This window comes from Haemaphysalis longicornis, unplaced genomic scaffold, assembly GCF_048455015.1.
Source record: "Haemaphysalis longicornis isolate Haplotype H1 unplaced genomic scaffold, Haemaphysalis longicornis Haplotype H1 scaffold_1, whole genome shotgun sequence".
NCBI lineage: Eukaryota > Metazoa > Arthropoda > Arachnida > Ixodida > Ixodidae > Haemaphysalis > Haemaphysalis longicornis.
The window spans coordinates 364634597-364658858 of NW_027526203.1; the positions used below are offsets into that span (position 1 = coordinate 364634597).

The 24262-nt window shown below is 49.4% G+C and overlaps 2 protein-coding genes across 2 annotated transcripts in view; one reads left to right on the forward strand and one right to left on the reverse strand.

Moving 5' to 3' along the window:
* Window positions 1–24262, reverse strand: part of LOC144171173 (uncharacterized) — a 166043-nt gene that overhangs the window by 113873 nt on the left and 27908 nt on the right. The window lies entirely within an intron of this gene.
* LOC144171140 (uncharacterized) lies at window positions 2977–11871 on the forward strand. Its single transcript, XM_077700966.1, has 3 exons — window positions 2977–3223; window positions 5719–5877; window positions 11658–11871. The coding sequence occupies exons 1-3, from the start codon at window positions 3017–3019 to the stop codon at window positions 11820–11822; spliced, it is 531 nt and encodes a 176-aa protein (XP_077557092.1). The 5' UTR covers window positions 2977–3016; the 3' UTR covers window positions 11823–11871.

A 24262-nucleotide genomic window follows, 5' to 3' on the forward strand; every position in this document is an offset into this window, starting at 1 on the left:
CTCTCTCTCTCTCTCTCTCTCTCTCTCTCTCTCTCTCTCTCTCTCTCTCTCTCTCTCTATCTCTCTCTCTCTCTCTCTCTCTCTCTCTCTCTCTCTCTCTCTCTCCCTATCTCTCTCTCTCTCTCGAATCCGGCGCTACCGGTGAACGATGTTGGGGAACAATATTCCTCTCGATGTTCCACCGGTGTTCCGCCTGTGAACGATATTCCTCTCGATGTTCCCCGGTGTTCCACCTGTGAACGATGTTCCTCTAACAGTCACCTCGTCCAGTCCCGCGGGGTCTGCTTCCCGCGTAAGTTGTCACCTATCCGAATGACGTCATGTCAGTGGCTCCACCGTCCCATCGGACGGCCGTGTTTCCGCGTGACCCGTGACGTAAAGCGCACTTGGCTACTGAGCGAGGTTGACGGCGCCTCCTCGCCGGCCGCTGGCGGGTTTCCGCATGGTTCCCCTCTCCACAGGTTCCAGTGAGATGATTGACAGGATGAACCTGACTAGGGGGGCTTTTAATCCTAGACACAGATGGCTCCACCAGGCACCCAGCCTTTTGGTGGCTGACAAACTACAGACGTCCTTTGGTGCGGTCCGACATGGCAATCTGCTTTAGACTCTGGCTGAGACAGATGCAAGCCCCCGTATCCGGAACTTCGTTTGAGGGTTCTTACGTCGACGAATCTTTGAGTTCGCTGCCTCAACAGGCGTCACCTCGCCCAAGATATTTCATGATGCGAGAGAGGGAATAGCTCAGGCGGTCATTAAATCGACAACCCTATTCAACATCGTGATGGCAAAGACTGCCTGTGCACTGAGTAAGATTATACCATGTCTCGCTCGACTGCCTACGCGGATGACGCGAAAAATCAGGGCCATTCCACAGAAATGTACCACGACCAAGGCACAGTGACTCCTGTGCGAGCGGGCCTGGACACGCTCTCGGAACACCTTAAACCAACGGGTATGCAAGTGGCCTAAACCAAGACGCAATAGCTGGTCATTTGGGGTTCCCAAATGGAGCAGGCCCAAGTACAGCTGACCTTGAATGGTAACGCCATATTGTAGCCGACAAATGGCTAGACGTGATTCTAGGCATTCCCTCCAGCGAGAATGGTACTCCCAATGAATGGCTATTGCAGCTACGAAAGTCGGGGAAGTCAGTACTTCACATTATACAGAGGATCAGTAACCGCTTCGGTGGTGCTGGCACCGAAGTACCGCGGACGTTAGTGACTACGGTCCTCAAAACAAAGGCGTGCTGTGGAGCATTGCCATTGACCTTATAAAGACACAAATCCGCAAGCTTGAATCTTGCACCCAGACTCCATTTGGGTGGTCGCTGGTCTCCTATGTCAGGCAAAAATTGAGGATCTCTAGCGGAATTTCCTCAGCGGACAGGCTCTCCGCCAGATGAGATAGCAAATACTCGAAGCGAACTATCACCAGCGCTGGCAGTCGCATCATTGCCTTGCTGATGAATGGGTCAGTCTAGAGATAACCCCCAGTATCGCGTAAGACACCACCGTGGGAGGACAGGCTCGTAGCTCGACCTTAACCACTACGACGGAGAAGAAACTATTTATAGGAGCGGCAAGCGAACGCACAGCAAGCAAGCGCACGTTGCGCAAACAACCCCACGCTACCGGAAAAAAGAGTGTACGCACACGCCGCTTGGAACTAGGAGGCATGGGAAGCCACTGTTTCAGCGGTGACACCCCTAGGGTCATACAGAGGGTCACAGGTCTACAACTGTTACAATGCTACCAGCACAGATCTGGATTGCGGGTGGAGCCCGAGGAGTTTGAGGAAGTCCTTTTCCACCTCCCGAACCCCCCCCCCCCTTCTCAAGCCTTGTGAATGGCGATTCTCGTGGTACGCACAAAAGCGGCGCGTCGGAGCGTAACACGCGCCGGGACATCGAATAATCACCACACTGTGCGGCAACACAGAAGCCACCCAACGGCCCCAAGGACAGAGAACTTAACGGCTAAATGTTCCACCTCCTAATATAGAAGTGCGGAACACAACTTAACAGACACAACGTCCCAGCACACACCGACTAGGTGCCGGCACACGCGGGCAGCCTGGAAAACGAGGTGCCCCACGTAATGGCGAGCGCGCAAATTGCCACGCTCCAGTCGCTTCCGACCACTCGCCTCCCCCATTGATTGACGTCGACCCGGCCATCCTGGATGAAAACGAGATACCAAGAACAAGGATAACATACCAGACATCACTCCCCAAAATGAAAACACTGTTCTAGGAGGCTTACAGCGAGGGGCGTGGGAGCCGTCCTGAACGAGGGCGTGCTGGACAAGTGACGCTGCCCATTAAGTTGGCGGCCCGCAATGACCAAGCAATACACGACGTCTTCATGGCTCACGCCGACCCACCGTCCTCACGCTTGTACTGTAAGGACTCCACACATAAGCAGGACATTCGACACCCCCTGCGGGACTGTGGGGGCCTCCGCAACTCCGCGCCCGACACGCCCGACATGGGCCATCATACGAAATGTGGACGACGCCCAGGAATGGCAGTCATGCAAAGGAGACATTGTTCTCCTTGTAGGAGTTTGCGGAAAAATCGGGCGTGTCCCGAAGAGTTTAAGGAAGTCCTTTTCCACCTCCCAAACAATCGCCCCTTTCTCAAGGCACTGGCGAAACTATGACCAATAAATATCTATACATTCAATGTATTTCGCGTTTAGATTGTGTGCCGTGTGGCTGCGCGTGAGCATTTTTCCGAGCCAGAACAAGTTGACCGAAACTGCAGCAAGCGAGTGCTGAAAAAATACAGTTGTCCATGAATGCCGAATTCATTAATAAAAATAAATGCCGAGAACTACGTGCGGAATTTTAATACCAATGCAAAAAAAAAAAAAAACCGCCGTGCTTATGACATATTTTCCACTGACTGGGTGCATGCCCCGTTTACGAGACGTGTCAACACAGTGAAGCCAAGCAACCGAGCCAAGCCAGAACAGTGGTTCCTCCTCGTGCAGGGCCGGGCGTTCTAAGAGATGGCGACGGGCAAGCGTGAAACGCTGCTGTCGTGCCCCTACGATCCAGGGCATATTGTCCCCATCGGTTGGTACCAGAGGCACCTCGAAGAGTGCAGGAACCTGCACACGAAGAAGGATGAGCCGCCGACCTTAGACGCAGCGGAGTTGCATTCTCCAGAGAACTGGGCGAAGAAGATTGTCCATGTGATTGTGGTTGACCGACAGGCAAGTAGACCCTGCGTTCCTATTAAACGACCTTTGTCCAGTCCAGAGAGTTCGGCTAGGTGCTAGCGCAGGAATATTATGACACTGTGTTGCTAGCAAAAAATGGTTTGTTTTGCCTGAACAGTTTCACAAGATTTATTTATGCCGAGGCATTCGATGCTCTCTTGTGCCGCGTGTTCGAGAATCGTCTTGCGGCTAAGCCAACGACATGCACGTGTCTTTAGAGCGCGAGGCGTTCAAGAGCGCGAGGCGCTGGTGTGTGCGCGCTTGTTTGTTTCTTTCTTGCATGCGTGCTTGCTGTTTGTAGGCGGCTGATGCCGAAAGAGGCGTCCGCCTGTGGTCGAGCGCGCGACAAAGTAAAAAGGCGCCGTTCTCCATTTTGAGTGTCGCTTATTTTGGTCCGTTGCAATGCGGATGCCGCATTTATCCTGGACTCCCGAACGCCGGGACGTCAATAATCTCATGGTGTTCGGGTCATGAAGACTATCTGAAGAGTGAACCTACCGTGCCGAGATTCTCCCCCACGAACGAATACGTATACCGCCCGATTCTACACCAACTACCGAGACTGAATGACGTGGAGGACGACTAGTCGCATCACGGCTTCCGTCATGAGTTCGGGGCTTTGTTCAAAATTCCGTTCTGTGGAAACCTCAGCTTCGTTTGTGCTCTACATCCACAGGAAGGAATGGCTCATGATTTCACAAAGCAGTTCACCTCACTGCGTTCCTCTCATGATACCTTGCGCGGAGTAACGCGGAGAGGAAAAAAAAGGAGACAGCATGACGTCAAGCAGCCACCCTTCGCAAGCCCACCAACGCTGACACAGCACCCTCGCTGGTTCCCTTTTCCGAGCCGCCGGAGTCATCCCAAGCACGTGACTCACGGTACTTTTTTTTCTTCTAGGTTCATACCGGCGTTTGTTCGGTTGGAACGGGCGCGCTCACTCACGGCGTGGTCACGTGGTACAGTGACGCCCGGGAATGACTTCGATTTTACTTTTAGAGACGAGAGTCTTTCTTGGGCTACTTAAACGCCGAAATTTTGGTCTGCCTGTATATCTGTCCGTGACTCGATTCAGCCACCCGGCCAAAGTAAAACTGAATCTGCGCAATAGTGTTACATACCCACAGCCAAACCTCGGTGTAAACGCCCAAGTCCGGTGGAAACTTCTCAACATTGTTGAACAAAAACAAAACATTACGCAAATATGAGGCAGAAAATCAATTTATAAGCGATATTTGCAGTGTTCCTTTATTAAAAAAATAATGGATGCTTGTTTTTTGCGATATCAAATGGAATACTACATGAACTGCAGAAAATCATCGCCTGCTGTTTCCCGCGCCACTACTGCCTCTGGCGGAAATTTAAGAAATCAAACGGCAACCCTAACGAAACAGGCACCCGGCCAGGAGCAGTAGAACGCGGTAAATTTAAATTGACTTGAGCAAACCTCATAGTGTGTTATCTTGGTAGGAACGAGACCGGAGAGGAACGGCATGAGAGGTGCGTGGGAAACAGAAGGGAGGCGTTTGCATGGCAGTGGCGACAGTCGACTATCGTCTTTCGTCGGCATTTGCAACGAAAGGATCAGATACGCGACCATTTTTTAAACTAGGCTTCTCCGGCGTCGCCGTCTCCTACCTTTTTTCTTCCTCTATGGAGCTGCGACTTCACGAGCTGCTAAAATTTTTTATTTTCTCAAAATTAGCTCTCAATATATAAAAAAAAGAAAATGAGAAGGACTAGCTAGCCAACCACTTTGGTTAGCTTGAGACCGTTATTATGTTGAGGATGCTTTGGAAAGATAAACTTTTTTGAACCTAAGTTGCCTTATTGTCTGGATGGATGGATGGATGGATGGATGGATGGATGGATGGATGGATGGATGGATGGATGGGTGGATGGATGGATGGATGGATGGATGGATGGATGGATGGATGGATGGATGGATGGGTGGGTGGGTGGGTGGGTGGGTGGATGGATGGATGGATGGAGTATCACCAGGGCTTGCTCCGGCGATATTGGCTTTCGCATTCAAAGCACGTAGGCAAACTTAATTGTCCAGAGGAAGTTTTTAAGCAAAATATCGCAAATACGTTGCATCTCAATAACTTTTGATGGGACCATTCAAAGTCATGGCAAACATTTTAGAAAGTTACAAATGTGCCTTCGAATACGCAAGCGCTCCGACTTTTTTCGGAGCATCGCATAGCCGCTGACCCTTCTCGCCGCCTGAACTGACTCTTCCGCGCTTGTACGTAATTGCGGCGGCGGGTGCATCGCATTCGCTTTAAAAGCGTTTTGCTGGCAAATCGGACACATTGTATCGCCCTCGGATTTCTCCTGTATGCAAAGTGTGGTCCAGAAGCGGGCACGCATTTTCACTTGGCTGAAGCTGGGGGTCCGGTGCGCTTTAGCCACGCGTGCCGTAGCTCGCGGTCTGGTGTTGCGCGTAATCGTTAACTTTCACATTTGCTCTGCTGGCTTTGCAGACGAAGACTTCGAAGCGCCGATTGGATACGCTCCGAAACCGACTGATGGAAAGCGTGGAAGATTGCATGGTCACGAATGAAATGATCGACCTGTCCTCTCAGCAACGATGGGAGACCTCGATGGAAAGGCCTAGGGAAACGAACGACGCACTCGCGCAGGTGAGCACGTACATTGACAAGTTGCGACGAGGAGTGGTACAAGGCAGTTTAACGGCGGGTAAACCTGGGCGACTACGCCAACATGCTGCATGCAATCATAGTTAAGTAGTTACCGTCGTCCAGCGAAGGCGCCGACGGTGAGAAGGAAGTGCACGAAAAGCCGTACAATGGTGAAAATCTATGCAACGTGACGATAAAACTCGATGATGACGTGGACACGCGTGGTATAAGCTCACCGAAATTGCGAGCTTGCAGCTGATGACGATGATGATGATAAGGAGGAGGAGGGGGAGGAGGAGGAGGTAGAGGAGGAGGATGGTTGGATTTTTTTGGCACAGGGCCAGCTGGGGCAAAGAACTTTCAGCGGTATGTATAACGAGTCAATCAATCAAGAGCTTTATTGAAACAAAGATGGCACGGTGGCCTGCATGGGAAAAGGAAGGAGGGGAAGTCAATGCCCTTGGAGCGAGCAATACCACAGGGAGAGGAGCCGAATAAAAAGCGTTGCAAAGAATGGTTTTTTACACCTGTGTCCGCTATTTGGTCCTGACGTTCTGTTTTCTTTATCTATGAGATGACACATTCTTTCATGTCGCTCCCCAACAATGGAAGTGATGTTTTGGACGTCCTCTAAATTTTTTTTTCTCGCAGTATGTAGGCGCGCTGTGGGAATGGTGGCGGAATTTTCCTTACCATCTGCTCTTCTCCCGAAAGCTTCGCTGGCGGCCTGCAGTTCGCCGTGGTATCGCCACCTCCTTTCATAAAATTTTTCATGCTTCACTCCATGGGGCCCCTTACATCCTCCCCCCCCCCCCCTGTTGTCTTGTTATCTGTTGTCTTGTTATATATATATATATATATATATATATATATATATATATATATATATATATATATATATATATATATATATAGCAGTAAAAGAATTCTCGAGGAGCCAGAAGAAATAGTTACGAAAATGGTAGACGCACGATTAAAAACAAAAACAATGGTTTACTGACGTTTCGACTGGAGGACCAGTCTTCATCTTGAGTATATATATATATCTATATAATTTCATGTGTGTGGGGGACAAGGAGGCGTCCCCCTCCCACCTATATAAAACCCTGATCCGCACGGCTTGTGACTAGAGCATGCTGCCTTGTTCCGACACGATACTACCACCCTCGCTCTCCCTTTTCCTTCAAGACCAACGCCAGCGATTGTGTGTATTTTTTGTGCCCCCTTCTTTGCTGGCCCAACCTGGACAGACGACGTACAGCCGTGAGCTGAAGTAAACGGACCACGGGAGCGGTGGCCAAAACTAATCGCTACGCCGTCTGGTTGCGCGGTGCCTGCTGTCGAGACCACGCACAGCGCAGGCGCGGCCTAGCAGTACAGCACACATGCCGCTATCGCTCGCTTCTTCGCGATTGTCTCACGCTCCGATACATTTACGCCAGGGTAACCGCGCGGCCCTTTTGCTGTCAGCTGTGGAAACGGCGCGCTGGTGAAATCGGCGGCAACGCGGCCCCGCTGGCAGAGTTGGCGCGCTGGTGATTATCTCGTGCTTGTAGCTTTTTTTTTGCCCCCCCCCCCCCGCCTGATATATTGAAGAAGATAATGAAGCCGAAAAAAATCACTGTTCAGTCGAAAAAAAATAAGACAAAACACCATCTTTGTCGCCTTTTAGGATCGATGCGAAATTATACCTGGGAATGTCAGCGAAATTGAAAGATTTTGATGTTAAGCTTACATGAGGTTTTGACAAATACTGCTGTGTTTAGGTATGTACTGCATTGCTTTATGAAACTTCATTTGCCGTATGCGGGATATGTGTCATTTCACAAGTGCTCGGGAAAATCCAGCTTCACAGTTTTTTCAAGTTCGAGGCACCGACACATACATTTAATATTCAAAAACTCCGTTTCGATGTGGGGTACCATTTAACCCCGCTGTGAACGCCCAGCGACAATCGAAACGCATACAAACTACAGTTTTTAATTAGATTAATCATCATCATCATCATCACCACCAGCCTATCTACGCCCACTGCAGGGCAAAGGCCTCTCCCATTATTCTCCAATTGCCTCGGTCCTGTGCCAACTGTGACCAATTTATCCCCGCAAACTTCTTGATCTCATCTGCCCATCTAACTTTCTGCCGCCCCCTGCAACGCTTGCCTTCTCTAGGGATCCACTCTGTTACCCTTAATGACCAGCGGTTATCTTGCCTTCGCATTACATGCCCTGCCCACGTCCATTTCTTCTTCTTAATTTCTACTAATATGTATTTAACACCAGTTTACTCCCTGACCCACTTCGCTCTCTTCTTGTCCCTTAATGTTACACCTATCATTTTCCGCTCCATTGCCCGCTGAGTCGTTCTCAATTTAAGTTGAACCCTCTTAGTGAGCCTCCAAGTTTCTGCCCCGTAGGTGAGTACCGGTAGGTGAGTACATAATTAGATTATGTGCGCTTGAAAACAGTATTGACAGTTCTTGCGCAGTTCTGTGTAGTAGTAGTAGTAGTAGTAAGTATTGCCGAATGAGGCGGACTTAGCCTTGCATAGCTGCCGGCAGACACGAGTTGAAATTAAAGGATTTGATCCAAAGAGGGATCGCTCAGTCGATGATTTGAGATAAAAATATTACGAGCATATGGTCGACGGCTTGCGGCGAACAAACGACGGTATAATTAAAAAAAAAACACCAAGTTTATTTACACGTATTATTTTACAAAGCATTCCGCAGGGCCGTCGTTATCAGATGGGGGTCCGCAGAGAAAAAAAGGTCGGTGAGGACACTTCGGACTCCGTGGGTCCCTCCGCGATAATTCCTTTTTCCAAATCCTGCCACGAACTAAAAAAAGTGGATTTGCCGCATCATACGCTAGAATGATTTCTCCGCACAGCACAAATTTTAAAGCTGGCTTTTTGCACAACGTTTCAATTATGCACAAAAGCCACACTCAAAAGGCGGGAATATGAGCGACTTTGGCTGCAACTGTTAATTGTGTGACAATTCGACACGTATCCCCATATTTCATCGTGGGGTCCCCCACCACTTTTTCAAGCCCAGAAGGATTCCTCGGAACGCTACCGGCCGAGTACTACTGACATAAAAAATCAGAGGTCGGGCAAATCCGAAGTCCTGCGGGCAGCCCTATTTCCTTACAACGCCATGCACTTTAGTTTAATGACAAAAGTCCCGCCTCCGAAAGAGACGTCGCAACGGAGAATGAGGAGGACCTATCAATTAACCGATACTAGGCCGCTGATCGGCCACAAATACAGTCAACTGTTGTGTATATAGATAGCCATATGACCCAACTCCAGCTCGCACTCTCATGCGGAAACTCCAAGGTGTTACCGAAGAAACAACAAGACAACAGATCTCAACTGAGAAACTTGCATCACTCAACAATCAAACATCAGGTGCTCCGTATGAATTCCCAGCAATGCAATGCACGCCTAAAATAAAGCTCCGCGCAGAAGACTCACTCCGTCGTAAACATATCTCTGCGGTAGAGGCTACAGCCGTAGACCCGCGAGGAATCGAAACTCGACTTCGTAGTTTCAACATAATCCCCGGGGTCACATTTTCGCGTTCACCCCGTTTAAACCTCCTGACCCCTCGACTGACCTCACAGTTTTCGTGTCTTTACTGGGAGCTTCTATCTACCATGGCCCTTATAACACCTTCAAAAACAATATCGTCGCGTCCGTAACATGGGACAAGAATGGTGCCGCTCAGGTGACAAAAACACTTGTAAAATTGTTATACACTTTGGCAGCTCACCTCCGCCCGTTTCGGGAATAATACGCGACATTTAGACTTTCCTAGAAGCGACGGAAGGCAAAAAACGTTCCCACACGTGTGCTCCGCACCGCCAACGCACATCAGACCAGCCGACATAAAAGCAAATAAACAAACAATCAAAACAGGCAATATAGCCCGTACAACATCTTGAGCTAAGAGAAAATACCCACATTGCTCGGCCCTTTTTTTCGGATGTATTAATTCCAATGCTTTCCAGCTGCGACCTTGTGATACCGATAACATAAAGGGTACGAGCCGTACACGCAACCACAGCACGATATGTGTGACAGCGTAGAACCATTGCCGCATATCAGGTGATTCGCGCCGTTTTCAATATAGCGTGGTACCCGGCAGTGCCGCAACTGCACGGCGTGATACCCCTGGCGCTGATTTATCGAAGCAAGAATCAGTCGCGAAGGAGCAAATGATAGTGGCATGCATGCAAAACTGGTTGGCCCCGCCTGCGCTGTGCGTGATCTCGACAGCAGGCTCCGCGCAACCAAACGGCGCAGCGATTACTTTTGGCCACCGCTCCCGTGGTCCGTTTACTTCAGCTCACGGCTGTACCTTAGTTCTCTTATCCCCGCTTTGTGCTTTAGCTACTGTAATGTGGCCAGATGGCCCCCAGTTTATCTGGAGCCCAGTTAGTGGGGGAAGATTCTGTCTACTTTCGCTGCTGTCACGCCAATAAAGTTACCCGTCACCGTGGGGCTGGGGAATTGAGGGCTAGTATGCCCACGTGTCATGGGTTCGACGCCCCGCAGCGGAGGTCGAATTTCTTATTGCAACGAAAAACAAGGGCTGCATACGGCATCCTGGCGCATGTTAAAACGCGCCTGGTATACGTGGGGTGTGTCGTAGTTGTACCAAAGCAAATTTCCACTACAGTCAAAATTCCTTCTCGTCGATATTGTACAGCTCAAGCGAAGCTGTAGTGTCGACGCGTAAAACCCTAATTAAGAACCCCAATTTCGAATCTCGCACCAGTTAGAGGCCACAGACAACTAATATGGTCGATGAGGCCGTCTGGGGTGTCTATTAGCGTGGTTGCCTATTTATAACTACGTTGTGGTGGAACAGCGCAAACTTTACGGACGAGAGAAAAACAAATCACGAGCGCTGTTCATCTCTCGACACGTAAAGTTTGCGCTGCTTCATCGTAATAAATTTATAACAACTGGCCCTGTGTCAAACACAGTATCGAGTGCCGAAACAGTAACTTAGTAGTGAAGTAATAAAGAAGGGAACTATAAAAACACTGATATAGCCCTTTTACACATTGCCCGGACTTCGCATGATGAGTTTTTTAAAAGGAATTTGGATACTATATGATGCGAAGCCGTAGGTAAATTTTGATAACACGCCTTCAAGACTGCTATGAAAGGTGGAATTTCACGAAGCAATGTAGTTTGGTGTGTTAACAGTGCTAAAAATACGGAAGAGGAACATATCCTTTTTTCTTCCCTTTCCGCGCTGTTCATTCGCCCAAATGCGCCCTAATAAACGGGTGTAAAGTTCTTGTCCACTGTTTTACAACAACTATGAGCTTTCACTGACCGGGTATTGAATTAACCTGTTTCGAAATGAATTTCTGATTTTTATAGTCAACCGCGGATAAACTTGCTACCTGAAGTTGAGTATATGAAACTCGGCGGGGTATCTAAAGTCGGAACTGTACCGAAGTATCGAGGAAACACTAGCGAGCACAAAATCGAAAGTGAATTTTCTTTGGGTATCGTGTATCGGTATACAACATTGTGTTTCTGAGGGTATCAAGTATCTTTTTTTCGAAAATACAATATTGTGCATCGAGACCAGACCTAGCACACCAGTTTACGTTTGCGCTTTCGCAAAAACACGGATAGTTCTGGCATTATTTTGTCGCTGTCATATCGAATTTAATTTGCAGCACAGCATTAGACGATATGTGAAGCGACAGCTATAACTAGGACGATGAACTAACCTTTCCAACGTTTTCCAGGGGAGGAACCCTTACAAAAGACGTGAAGACGGGGATTGCAGCTCGGCCACCCATGATTTCTGGCGCAAATACGGGGGCACTTCATTGGTGTTCGCCGGAAGTGACCTCTTCTACCGCCCGAACGACCCACGCCTTGGGGGAGGACAGCCGCACGGCGGCAACTAGAACCTGAACTCATCATGCTGTGCATGAAATAAAAGTTCAGGCGCCTTGTTGAGCATGAGTGTTGTGGTCTTTATTGTGGAGTATTGTGTGGTCTTTATTGTGGAGCACCGACTCGGAAGTCGAAGGGGCGCGACGAGCACCCAAAAAGCGCTTTCCCCAGGTTGCGCTTTGTGAAGGGATATCCGGCAGTATTGGCCGCGAGGCCCACCACTGGAGAGGCTGGCGCTGCGATCGTTTTGACGTCACTTGTAGGATCACCGTTCCTAGCTTGCTGCACAGCTGGCTTGCAGCGCGTGACATTCAGCTGAGGACGCGCGGTCTAAAAGTATTTTCGTGTTAATTTCCGTCGTTTGAAGTTAATTCTCAGTGCGTCAAGCGCAGTTTGACGTCATGGGGATTTTATAACCGTATCAACTGTGGTACATTCTCCGCAAACAACTTGAGCGTGGTGGCGTACGTGTGCGACCGAAGCGTAAGCTGCGGCTCGTTTCCCCGATCAACAATGTAGACTGCGATGATTGCCAAGCTAAGTTTCTAGATTTCCCTTGTTTGCAACAAATGTGTAAAACAAGAAATCATGAAGCGTTTACTGCTCGCAGAAACGCTTCGCGCACACACCGCCGTGCCTGCCCGCACGGCCGACGGAGCAGCTCGAACCGACGCAGGTCGCGGCAGCAACAACTTGTCGCCGCTTTTTAAAATCACGCTAGTTGTGGAAACGTAATTCGACAGCGGTGAATGTGGATGTTAGAGTGGTGAAAAATTGTGCTTGGTAGTGTCATCAGCTGTGGTTTTCAAAGCGATGCTCAAATATCTGCCGCGATCTACGCCGACCGTCCCCGCAGGTCGGTGCCGGCACCGCCGGCCCGTTCACGCGCGGGGCGGCGAGCGGTCGAGGCCGTGGCAGGTTCTTGATAATCGATCGCTTAAACGAACGCGGATACAAAGTTACACATAGAAGAAAGAGGGTGACAGTGAAGTGAAAAGTTGCATTAGGGACTCTCATTCGCAACTGTAACGATAGCGGCGAAGAAATATCTGCCGCGACGTTAAGCCTAAAGTTCCTAGCATTCGATTACGTGCATCCGAAGCCGGCGGCGAGCGGTTCGAGAAGACCCTGGTGTATACGCCTCGAGCGCTGCCTGTAGGGGCGCCACTGAAATCCCCCTAGCGGCCCGTTTCGAAAGCAGCTGTGGGAGATTTACTGTTTGTATGCGTTGGAAATACATGTTCATGTGGAGCAGTCACTCTGTTCCCAAATGTGGAGCATTTAGGATATCGTAAATACATCTGACGCGATCTTAGTGGGGTTGATTAGGTCTGTGCAAGCGCCAGGAGTGCGTCACAGGCCGGCGTCACAAAACCGGCATAAGCATGGAGCTGATTGTAATTGCACTGTCTAAAATTTACTAACAGTGTGTACACAAGCAGCGTTTTCTCAGATGGTCAGCCTACGGCTATACACTACTATGTAAATCGTTTTTGTGCGCTTACATGACCCAGCGGAGCGCTCATACCTGACAGCGTGCCAGCTACGCTTGCCAATGTCATACCTCAGATAATGATCACTACCCTTGACAAGCCAGCGTGGCATAAATTTCACGAACATTCTACAAAATAAGTACGATGGGCAATGCAAAATTATTTGCGGGGATCCGCAGACGACAAAACATTTTATGCTGGGTCGTTTGTCGTGAGGTGAGCGCCGGCAAACACCCATTATCTACTGCATATATCCTCCGCGAGCACCACAATGAAGGTCTTATCGAGTAATCCGCGTCCGCGACTCAACGCTTCTTCGAAACATTGTCTTATGTCACATGTAGTCTGCAGAATCAAGCACAAACTGAAATCGCAGAGCTTTATCAGACACATACCAACGACACCTTTTATCGCTTTGAACTGCCTACCTTATGCTTCAAAAGATGCGTCCGCCGAGTGATCAGCAATTTAAGTCGAAAAAAATTCCCTCGCACTTCCCCGAGGGGGAGAGTGTGTAAGTGCGAATGCACGGTTGTTGATTGCGCGATTACGGTGGATATATCGTGATCTTAATGAGTAGTCGAGAGATTTCACACACGCACACAACTACAAAGAAAGATATTTCACTCGTTATTGCTGGTACCGTTGCCCGGTCCGCCATCATCGTTATCGAGATGCAGGACCAGCGACCGCTCTCGACGACGGCGCGCGCTCGACTAATACCCTCCCGCGCCACGCTGCCGTAAGGAATGCGGAGCGCCCGCTACGCGAGCGAGAGCTCTCCCGCCCGAAGTGGAGAGGAGGCGCCCAACACCCGCAGTCACTGAGCGGAGAGATGAGGAGGAGAGTAGCGCCCGCCGTTACGGCGAGGGCTACACGAGCGCCCTCACGCGTCGGAATGCGGAGCGCCCGCTACGCGAGCGAGAGCTCTCCCGCCCGAAGTGGAGAGGAGGCGCCCAACACCCGCAGTCACTGAGCGGAGAGAGGAGGAGGAGAGTAGCGCGCGCCCATCTCCCCCCGTTGCTAGGGAAGACGAGGAGCGCGCGCACCCGCAGCTGTTGCTATGCGGACGACGGCGGCGGACGATTCAGCCTCGCTTACGAAGTGCATTCGCACTTAAAACAAAAATCAATTGAACGCGCAGTTTAAGTAGGTGATTGCTAAAACGCTCATTTCTTTATTTCGCTTGGATTCGTACACAACGATAGTCCAGCGTTCCCTCCCCCTCCTCCATAGCAGTGCATTTCGCTTCTAATTGCTCTGGTTATTCCCACCTGGCTATACGTTTAGGAGAACTTTTTTAGCATTTCTGAGACTTCACTGGCTTTTGCTTTCCCGTGCGAGCTATTCTGTTTCTTCCCGACTTGCAGACCATTTATTTTTTCATGGTTTCATTAACTTTACATGGTTCTTGCTATAGGGCGTTAGTGTGCACTTACGTAATGAAGCAGAGCCTTGGCATATACAGTGGAACCCCGATAATACGACTTTCAAGGTACGGCTAGAACGCGTCGTATGACCGGGGTGTCGTACGACCGGGGTGTCGTACGACCACGGTGCGTGTAAATGCCGGCCTAGTAGATGGTCTGACGCGACAAGTGGGCTAAGAACGTATTGAAACTACTATATTTAGCGCGTTCTCGAGTGATTTGCGTACCTTTAGCTGAAATCAAGTTAAAAAAAAGCAACGCCTATGTTGTGCCCCCTCCCCACCACGGCGTCCGCTAGCCCGCCAGCCAAACGCCGCGCGCTACGGGACACCCGTGCCGTCCGTCGCTATGTATAGCCCGCCAGATCCGCGCCTTGCGCGCGCGAGATAAGGCTGACGTGTTCGAGCAAATTCACAGGGGAAAAGGCGAGCGTGAAACTGACAAGACCAAGCGAAACGAACGGTAGTACACGGCGGAGATGAAAAAAAAGAACGGCATTACCGTACATGGTAGAGACACCCTTTGAACAGTCGCGTGCCGTCGCAATGGGGTAAAAGTACTCAACACAGCTGTTTTCGTTTCTCACAAGGTCCAGCATCGGGAGATACACAAGATGATTCGAACTTCGCGAGGAAACCATGTTACGGCGAAACTTAAGGGCGATCTTGCTACAGTGACTTGCTGCGGCGCCCAGCGAGTGACCCGAAATGGCGGTGCCAACGGGTACGTGTCTCCGCCCTTGCTGGGGACGCGCGTGAATTGAGAAAGGAGCGGAGTGATGACGCTGCTTTGAACTACACTGATAAGCAGAAAGCAGATATAGGGGGAGAGAGCGTCGTGAAAGGAAGAAACGTGCATCAAGCGAGCGGGGAAAGCGGGTGTTCGGTCATCGCCGTGGGGTTGCGTCGTACGTGTTTTCACGTTGCTCGGTGGCTCGACGAGAACTTCATATTCACGGTCCGCCTGCCACCTGAACTTCGACTTATCGTGATTGGCGCGTTGGCGTACTGCTGCCGCGTTGGCCCGTCGCAATTGAACTCCCCCGCTCACGAGTACCGGCCTGCTTGCTTGCGTTTGTTCAGCAAGTGGCCTGGCCCACCTGCGAACCTTTGAACTTCAAGCAGCGTCATACGGGGTTTAAGAATAAAGAAGGTCGGGACAAGGCGGCGAAGTGGTGTAAAATGTAGGAAAAACGCCGGTTTACTCGCGCCAGGGTCCGTCGTATAAAGCGGACCGCGTGCACCCGAGCGTCATATCATCGTGGTTTTAATGCATTGTTTCTATGAGGAGTTTGCCGGGACTGCGGTTATTTGTCGTAAGAAGCGGGTCGTCGTAAGTCCGGGGGACGATTAGCGGGGATCCACTGTTCTTAAATTTTTTGTGTAGCTTATGTTCCCATGAAAGGCACAAGGTATTGTCAGGTTTTCGGTAATCACATCCACCAAACATAGTTTTATACGACGTATATATTCGAAACCAAGCCGCATTTGTTGTCCGCGCTGCAAAACAAAATCAACCTCTCACTGTGCCAGTATCTGCACTTGTGTCTGACGTATTCGGAGATGACACTGGTCATATGCTGCTGCCGTCGCTAACGCCCTTAAGGGCGGCCAATAAGTATCGCGTAGAACCGCGTCCCCGGAGGCTTCTTGTTGGCGTTGGAGCACTTTACCAAGACGCAGCTGTTTTTTGAAGTGCTCTAAACGTACTATTTGCTAAGAGACGTGGCCGTAGCAAGTTGTTTAGGGCGCGGAAAGGCAAAAATAAACGAAAGAGAACCAAAACATTGCATGAGCCCCTATCAGCCACGCAGCGCCCGTCCCGGAAACGCCGCGAAGAAGAGGCGGTAGGCGGCGGAGCGATCGCGAAGCTCGAGGCGTCTAGGGGGTATAGTGCTAGTGTATAGTGTATTCGCCGCGAGATCGACATGCAGGTGGCGACAGCGTCGCGCTGCTAGTGTGGATGCTCCGCTGAGCGGCACGGGAGAATGCACACTGTGGGCGCGCTTTGTTCTTTTTTTGCGCCGTGTGTGAGCATGAAAGGTACAGACAAGAGGGGTATGCTGTAGTTGTGTTCTTCAACGTTCAATGTATTGCATGGAAGCGACAATAAGTTTTCATTACCACGCCGAAAAAGCGGCGACCTTCCGGGAATCTCAGAAAGGCTGAAATACGCCAATGAACTTGTACGCCATGGCTCGTAGCAAGCTCGATCTTTCCCGACTATGGCTTCGAGCCTCCAATAAAAGAAACAAATCAGGAAGCCTCGATCTCCGAAATTGAGTTTACAACGGCAGTTTCAATCGCTTTCGTTGGTAGCATGACGCATTCTTGCATTTGTGGGATGCCCTGAAATGGTAACATCACTTAACTGTCCCGACTATTTTTCTAAGAGCTTCCTATGTTTTTGGTGTGTTGGAATGGCGACATAAAATTACTGAATTTTAACCAGCGCAGAGATATAAATGTTACCGTTTCAACGGATATTTTGCGCGCAGATGTAGTTCAATGAAATTTTAGCGACTCGGAAGGCAGATTTGTTGAATAAGGGTGTCGGGTCACTTTTTTAAGGCTTTCATAGCAAGTTAACTTGCGAATTAAACTGGTAATGCTCGCAGTACAATCAGCATCTCATGTTTACTTGACTTTTGTGAAGTGATTAGCAGGTTTACGTTTACATGCGTGTGTAAACCAAGCTTCTGCATAGTACCTCACAGTGAGCACAGATTTTCTGTTACGGCTGCACTGTTGACCATTTGCGTTCCTTTTAAAATCTAGCAGGTGCCTAGAACAGCGAGATGTGTTTGCATTCTTGCGTAATGTCGCTTACGAACCATAAAGATGGCAAATGAAATTGCCCTGTTGCAGATGTAGTAAAACGTCCCTCTTTATTTCGCGTCACGAAATAGCGCAACGGGTTCCCGTTAATCGCTTCCTGTTGTAAACTGGACCTCACTTTTGTCTTGGCATTTTATTCTTGAGGATTGGTTAAAAAAGGCACGGATAAAAGTTTGGAGTGCTTTTCCTTTATGGGGGGAGGGGGGGGGGAGGAGGAGGGGTTGTGCCAACATTCCAAACGCAGCGAAGAGAGAAACCAAGTAACGGGAAAAACCAAACATTGGCGATCAGTATTACTTGCAATCGGTAGTACGGTAGGCGTCGTGTTCCGTAGCGGTGAAAAAGCAGTACTTCAACAAGTAGGCGCCAGTATTTTGAAAACTGATTAACCCACCTTTTGGCCCGAGATTGTCCAGGAATTGTGGCTCGCCTTTTCCAAAATGGTATTTAAAGCGAGCATCGGGGGAAAAAATCCAGCGAGTCGTGGCGCACACCCTCCACACGTGTGGGCAACAACGTGTGATTATATTACGCGATTTTTCCTTCTTCTTTAAACTTACGTCCGCCTTAAGAGGTTAAGGCCTGACCATAATAGGCATTTTGTTATGCTGAGTGAAGAACGTTTTTGGACAAGGTGATTCATGTGATTTAAAAATGGGGTATTGAAAAATGACACGAAATGTTACAGGACAGACACGAACTCACAAATAAGCAACGACTGTCAAAAATGGTATTTTTTAAAAAAGGGTACGGGAAGAATTCGATCACACAGGCGCTTGCGTGCGTAAAATACGTCCCCAGTAATGTAGGGGCGATATAGCGCACGGGTCGTGTCCAGTATAATTGGTTTTGTTTGTTTCTTCTTCCTGAAAGGACACAGCGCCATTTTACAAGGGTGTGTCAAATGTACGGGTATGCACGGGGCTTGTCACTTCTCGTCCGTTTCTTGTTTAACCTATAAATAGCCACCTTCCAAAACCACCCCTTGACGTTCCCGAAACGGCAAACGACTCCACTCATCAATAAGAAAAGTGCAATGTGTCGAAACAATGTTTATAACACGTTTCACGCTCAAGCGGTGACAACGGCGACGATGTTTCGTGGAGCTAAATTGCCGCGTTATCCCCCATCGGCTGCTGATTACTGCGTTTCTATACAAAATCGGCAAGCAGAGGTAACTATGCCACTGCTTAAAGCAAAACAAGCGCCCACACTAGGAGCGGTTCGTCCCGCCGCCGTAAGGGGCCGACTCTGTTCTATCTCGAGGCGAATAGTGTCATTACCTTTAATCCCCACCATACCAATGAGCGGAGCTGGGTGGAGCCGCTGACCAGCTCCGAGCCCTCGGACCAGCGACGACTGGTGGAGTGGGACCAGAAGGCCAGCCAGCTCCAAGGCATCTTGGATTAAGGATGCCTTTCACGGGGTGGAGGCCCTACCAAGATCTTCCTGCTCACGAGAGAAAGAGAGAAATAAACGTTTATTGTCTGAAAAGACTAGCTAGGTCTTGTTCCTTGCTGGTCAGTACAGGGCAGTACACAGGGCAGTACAGCAGTAAAGTGGGCAGTACACCTAAGTACAGTCGAACCTGGTTAAAACGAAGTAGTATGGGGACAGCAAGTTAGTTCATTATAACCTATATGCGTTGCAACAGTAGAGGTAAAAATTGTCTATAGCAAATTGTGAGTCTGGCTCCCGCAAAAATACTTGATGCAAAAATGCATTTTTTAAGGATTCGAACCCATTCGAACTCGTAGCTAAATGAACCGGAACATGCATACGGGAAATTACAACAGAGCAAAGTTCACTTCACAAAACAAGCCTGAGTCCTTATTCATTTGATGAAGAATGTGATCTTCGTCTGGTGGCTACTCACAGCACTGAGCAGGATGAAGTTTCCCACAGTGCCCATGAACAAAAGGGCCTTTCTACTTCTCCAGTTTCGCACTACGGGGGGTTTTTCCGAATAGCTTAGCTTCTCAGCCTCCTGGTCAAATAGTCGTTATATTCGATATAGCGCTCGGCTCTCATGGTTTCAGTTTCGTTATAAAAGAATAAGTGTGATTGAAATAAAAGCGTGGCCAACCAAAGTTTGTATTTATTTCGCTGTAGCCGATAATTCGCTATATCACTGTTCGTTATAACAAGGTTCAACTGTAACCAGGAATCACTAGCGAGCACCGATTTCAGAAGTGGATTTTCTTGGCGATGGTGTATTGGGATACACGATGGCATATTTGACGGTTTCAAGTACCTCTGAACCGAAGACGCAATTTTAGACTACAGCACCACCTCTGCTCTCAGTGCGGACACACACGCGCCGACATCGTCCAAGAGTACACTACTACGGCTGTACCAGTAAAACGTTCTTTGTAGCTAAGACCGAAAGCTGTCGGCAAGCCTGTCACAAGAGGCTGTCACCAGTATCGGCTGTCCTTAGTGGGTAAAAGTTATGAATGGTAAGGGAATATGTGGGTTCGTTAAGGGAACACTAAAATAAATTTGTAGCGGGACTGTGCCGTTTGACCAATTCAATTTCTGGGGTAGTTAACGGTAGTCTAGGGCCAAGTTCATCGGTAATGTGCGGCACTAGAGAAAACACCATGCCCGGTTCGAGGAAACCGCATCAAGTGCCGCAATGACTTCACTCGGCTTAAAATTAGTCTTCGGTCTACCTAAGCCTTGAAACATTTGTTTTTTTTACTAATATTCGCTGATAACATCGCCTTCTTGCTTTTTGTACGGGTACGGGTTATAGATGTTATCAGTCCGCTAAATATTGGGCACTACAGATTTGGCAGCGTGACGTGACAGCCGGCGTCAGCAAGCCGGCGGGCAGGATGGTGCGGGGCACAGGAGGCGCAACTGGGCTTTCTCTGGCGGCGCGATAAAGTCACGGCGCCGGGCACGGCACCGACGCGCGCTCTGTCGCGAGGCGCCAAAGGAAAAAGGCTCGCCGGTTCAAGGTCAGTCAGTGCATAGCCGGCCGCCGCCGTGGGCAGACGACGCCGACGAATCCCTCGCGCGACTAGACTTTCTTTGGAGTCGGTTTGCGGCGGATGAAATCGCGTTTCAAACATTTTTCGTAGGACGAAGGGGTTTTGATTTTTTTTAGAACATGAACCTACAATAAAAAAACCTGGTTGAGAATCTAGGTATGATTAGTTCCAGCGAATGATGGTTCTTATCTTCAATGCAATTAGTTCATATTTAGACTGCCGTAACTTCGCCGCCCTGTCTGCGCAACATGAAAAGCGCGCGCAAATATGAGAAGCCGCCCGCGAGAGGAGAGAGCAGCGAGAGTGAACCACTCGTGGCGGGAAGGCGGCGTCCGCAGACGTCGTCTGCTCCGGGATTCCTTCCAGTGCTTCTTTTCAAGCTCGGTACAGCTTGTAACTAGGGCAGTATTTATTAATAACTGGTGCTAAAATGTCTAGCACTTCTATTTATTTATTTTACAAGAAGAAATCTGGCAATTTTTGTTTTGATGATATTACGATTTTTGTGAGTCGCGCCCGTAGAAGAACATGTAAACTATGGCAACTAAGGTCCTGTAATTTTAGGGACCTTAATGGCAACGCGCTTGACGCGCCATCTTTTGCGCTGCTCCGCAAGCTGCGTTTCCCCCTCGCCAGACAGTGACACGCGCAGCCCGCCCGCGCTGTCCCAACCCAGCGGATTCCCCTCCTGAAATACTTCTTTCTCCGTGGTGCGGGGGTATATTACTTTAGAATGCACTTTTCTCTTTGAAAATGTGCTTAAATTTGTTAAATTTGTCGGAGCCACTATGGTGTTGGAATTCTATAGTGTTTCGTGTGTCGAAGAAATTGGACCATTTTTTACGACTCACTTCAGTGCCTCTTTAAAACGTATGCAGATTCGCTAGATTATTTCTTAGTCCTTAAATTAAGTTAGTGGTCCCTATTCCAATGCTTAGGAATCATAAGCGCGCCTTTAGAGACCACACCACTTTAAGGTTATGTCTGAGCTTTATCAACAAAACTGATAGTTCTGAGAATTTTTTCACTGCCAGGTGGAATCGATATCCGCAACATAACCTGTGATGGTATGTTACGGGCGTATAGGGCGATGAACTAACCTCATTGCCACTTCTAGGCGGAGGACCTTGCCGAAGGACATGATGACGAGGATGACAGCTCGGATGACTATGAGATCTGGCTCGAGTACGAGGACCATACGGTGATACTCCTTGGAAATTACTTCTGCTACCTCCAGAACGATCCTAGTCTTGGGCGCGAACCTCCTCATGGTGGCAACTGAAACCTGGACGCACTTTGTGAATAAAAAGTTCAGGAACTTTGAGCATGCGTGGCGTGGTCTTTTGGGGGGAATATTCGGGACTGATGTTGCATTGTGTGCACGGGAGCTCAATACCGACTGCGCATGTTCAAGGGGCACGACGAGCACACAAGAAACGCACTTGCCTGGCTACGTTGCCTGAAAGTATATAAGGCAGTATACTCCGCGGGAATTGGACTGAGTGAAATAAAGCGCACAGTGACATCGACGACACCTCTTAAAGGATAGTTTGAGCCTACCTTATTGCAAGCTTCTCGAGAAGAACTCTGCCGAACTCCATGAGGGAAAGAATGATAGCTCGGCCGAGTACGATGACTGGCACGACACCGACGACACCATTGAGAGAATCGCGACGTGTGTCACGCGGTAGACATACCAGCCAGCGTGACGCCAGAGAGCTGACGCGCCGTTGGCACTAATAATAACTGACGTTGGATAGCAGCGGCTGAAAAAGTCGGTATTCCGGAGATTCTAGCAAGCGCCGTCACCCTAGCGACGGTTGCAAGACTAGCTATTTCGCCCATCACTGCCTACAGTACAGTTTCCCTAAAGCTGTTTGCAGTCACAGAGTAAGTAGAAGGGAATATTTATAAGTGGCTTTACCTATGCCTTGCTTTGGCACTACTTATTGGTAACAAGCTTTTCATATCCACTTAGCCAGCTGCATTACAGTGGATGTATAAATCTCGTGAATGCAGGGTGGGAAAGAATATAATTAGTGCCTAAAGCTTGTTTTGAGGGTAAAATCCAATACTTCATAAAGTCCCGGGCCATCTCCTCTAACGTAAAACCTGGGGAGGGGCGAAGCATGCAGTGTATAGTGTATTCAAAGATTATAAGTCTCTCTTGCTACACGGTGCGTGCTGATTGGGCTTCAAGAAAAAGAGCGCTAAAAACCACGGCAGAAACAAATGAAGAACGACTATACAGGGCCCACCTGTTTCTTCGTTCTTCGTTTTTGTTTTGTTGGGGTATTTAGCGCTCTTTTTCTTGAAGCATACTTCGCTGATTGGGTGCCGAAGAAGCGCCGGTGGGAGGAGCAATTGCAATCTTGCTGAGGCGGTGGCGCCCTCTCTTGCGTTGAACAGGATTTAGGCAATTAAATGAAAGACAGACTGGGTGTAATTTTGCCCACGGAGATGAAACCGTTCAGGGGTAGAGGCGTACTGCTTTTCTGCAAAAGTTTCGTGTCTTTGAAGCACGAAGCCTTCTAGCGCGAGGCGTTGGAAAACGAGTGACCGGTGTGTTCTTTTAATACGCGTTACGTTCTAGCACCGAGGCGTTGGAAAACAAGTGTCCCGATGCTTTAGTACACTGACTACAGGAGACGACGACTTGAGACGCCGGCATCCCGAGCCCCTAAGGTGCTTCGCCCCTCAAATCAAACTTGAAACTCACCCGCCGTGGTGGCTCAGTGGCTATGACGTTGGGCTCATGCTTCTTAAGGTTGCGGGTTCCATTCCCCACCGCGGCATACCCCTTTTTGATGGAGGCGAAAAGCAACAACGCCCGTGTGCTCGAAATTTCGGCGCACGTTAAAGATACCCAGATAGTCGAAATTAATCCGGAGCCCTCCACTACGCCGCGCCTCATCACCTGTGTAGCGTCGGCGCGTTAAACCTCCTAATCAATGAAAACTTGAAACTCGAGATTCGTAAATGAGGGAATGCAAGTATATCGAAATGAATGACCTGCACCAACAAATACAGGAGTACCCCAGCGATGGAGAATTAGACGTGGGCCCAGCTTCCTTCTTGAGTACGACGCATATGGGACGGAAACTCGTAGCCAGTGCAGTTTTCGTCAAACTCCGTGGGTCCTTCCCAAGGGTCGCTGGGGATCCCGTGACGGAAGATGTCCCGAACGAGGCTACTAACGCTAACCCGCGTCAGCCGGCGGGCCTTCCCGCTGCTACCCGTATTCGATTCGGCACGCTGCACATGCTGCACCTTCCTACTTTTTCTGGCTACCGGTGAAGCTAGCAGAGATTCTGGTACCACTTCGACGCAATCATTCGCAGCAATATCGCCTTTCTTCGAATCGAGAAACCCAAGTATTCAAAACACCACACTGGACTGGCAAGGCGAGGGCAGCGATGGAAGGCATCTGACTCGCAGAGGGCGACTACGAGTGCCCAAGTAGGCCTAATCGTCATGCTCCAGGGGACCACATAGACAGCCTGCACACCATAATCCCATTGCTGAGCTCCATGGATGTCGATTGACTCCGAGACCTCTATGACCAGATGTCTTTCCGTGTGATCCCGTTGGAAGGCCAGCTGGTCTCGGCAGCGGAGTATACGGTGGTCCTCCATTGGGTAGTGATGGAGGCTCTGCCATCCGACCTGAGAACATTGTACTGGCAGAGAATC

Coding starts and splice junctions, on each gene's coding strand:
- LOC144171140 (XM_077700966.1), top strand. CDS start 3,017: ATGGCGACGGGCAAGCGTGAAACGCTGCTGTCGTGCCCCTACGATCCA. Junction 3,224..5,718: donor TGATTGTGGTTGACCGACAG/GCAAGTAGACCC, acceptor CTGGCTTTGCAG/ACGAAGACTTCGAAGCGCCG. Junction 5,878..11,657: donor CGAACGACGCACTCGCGCAG/GTGAGCACGTAC, acceptor AACGTTTTCCAG/GGGAGGAACCCTTACAAAAG.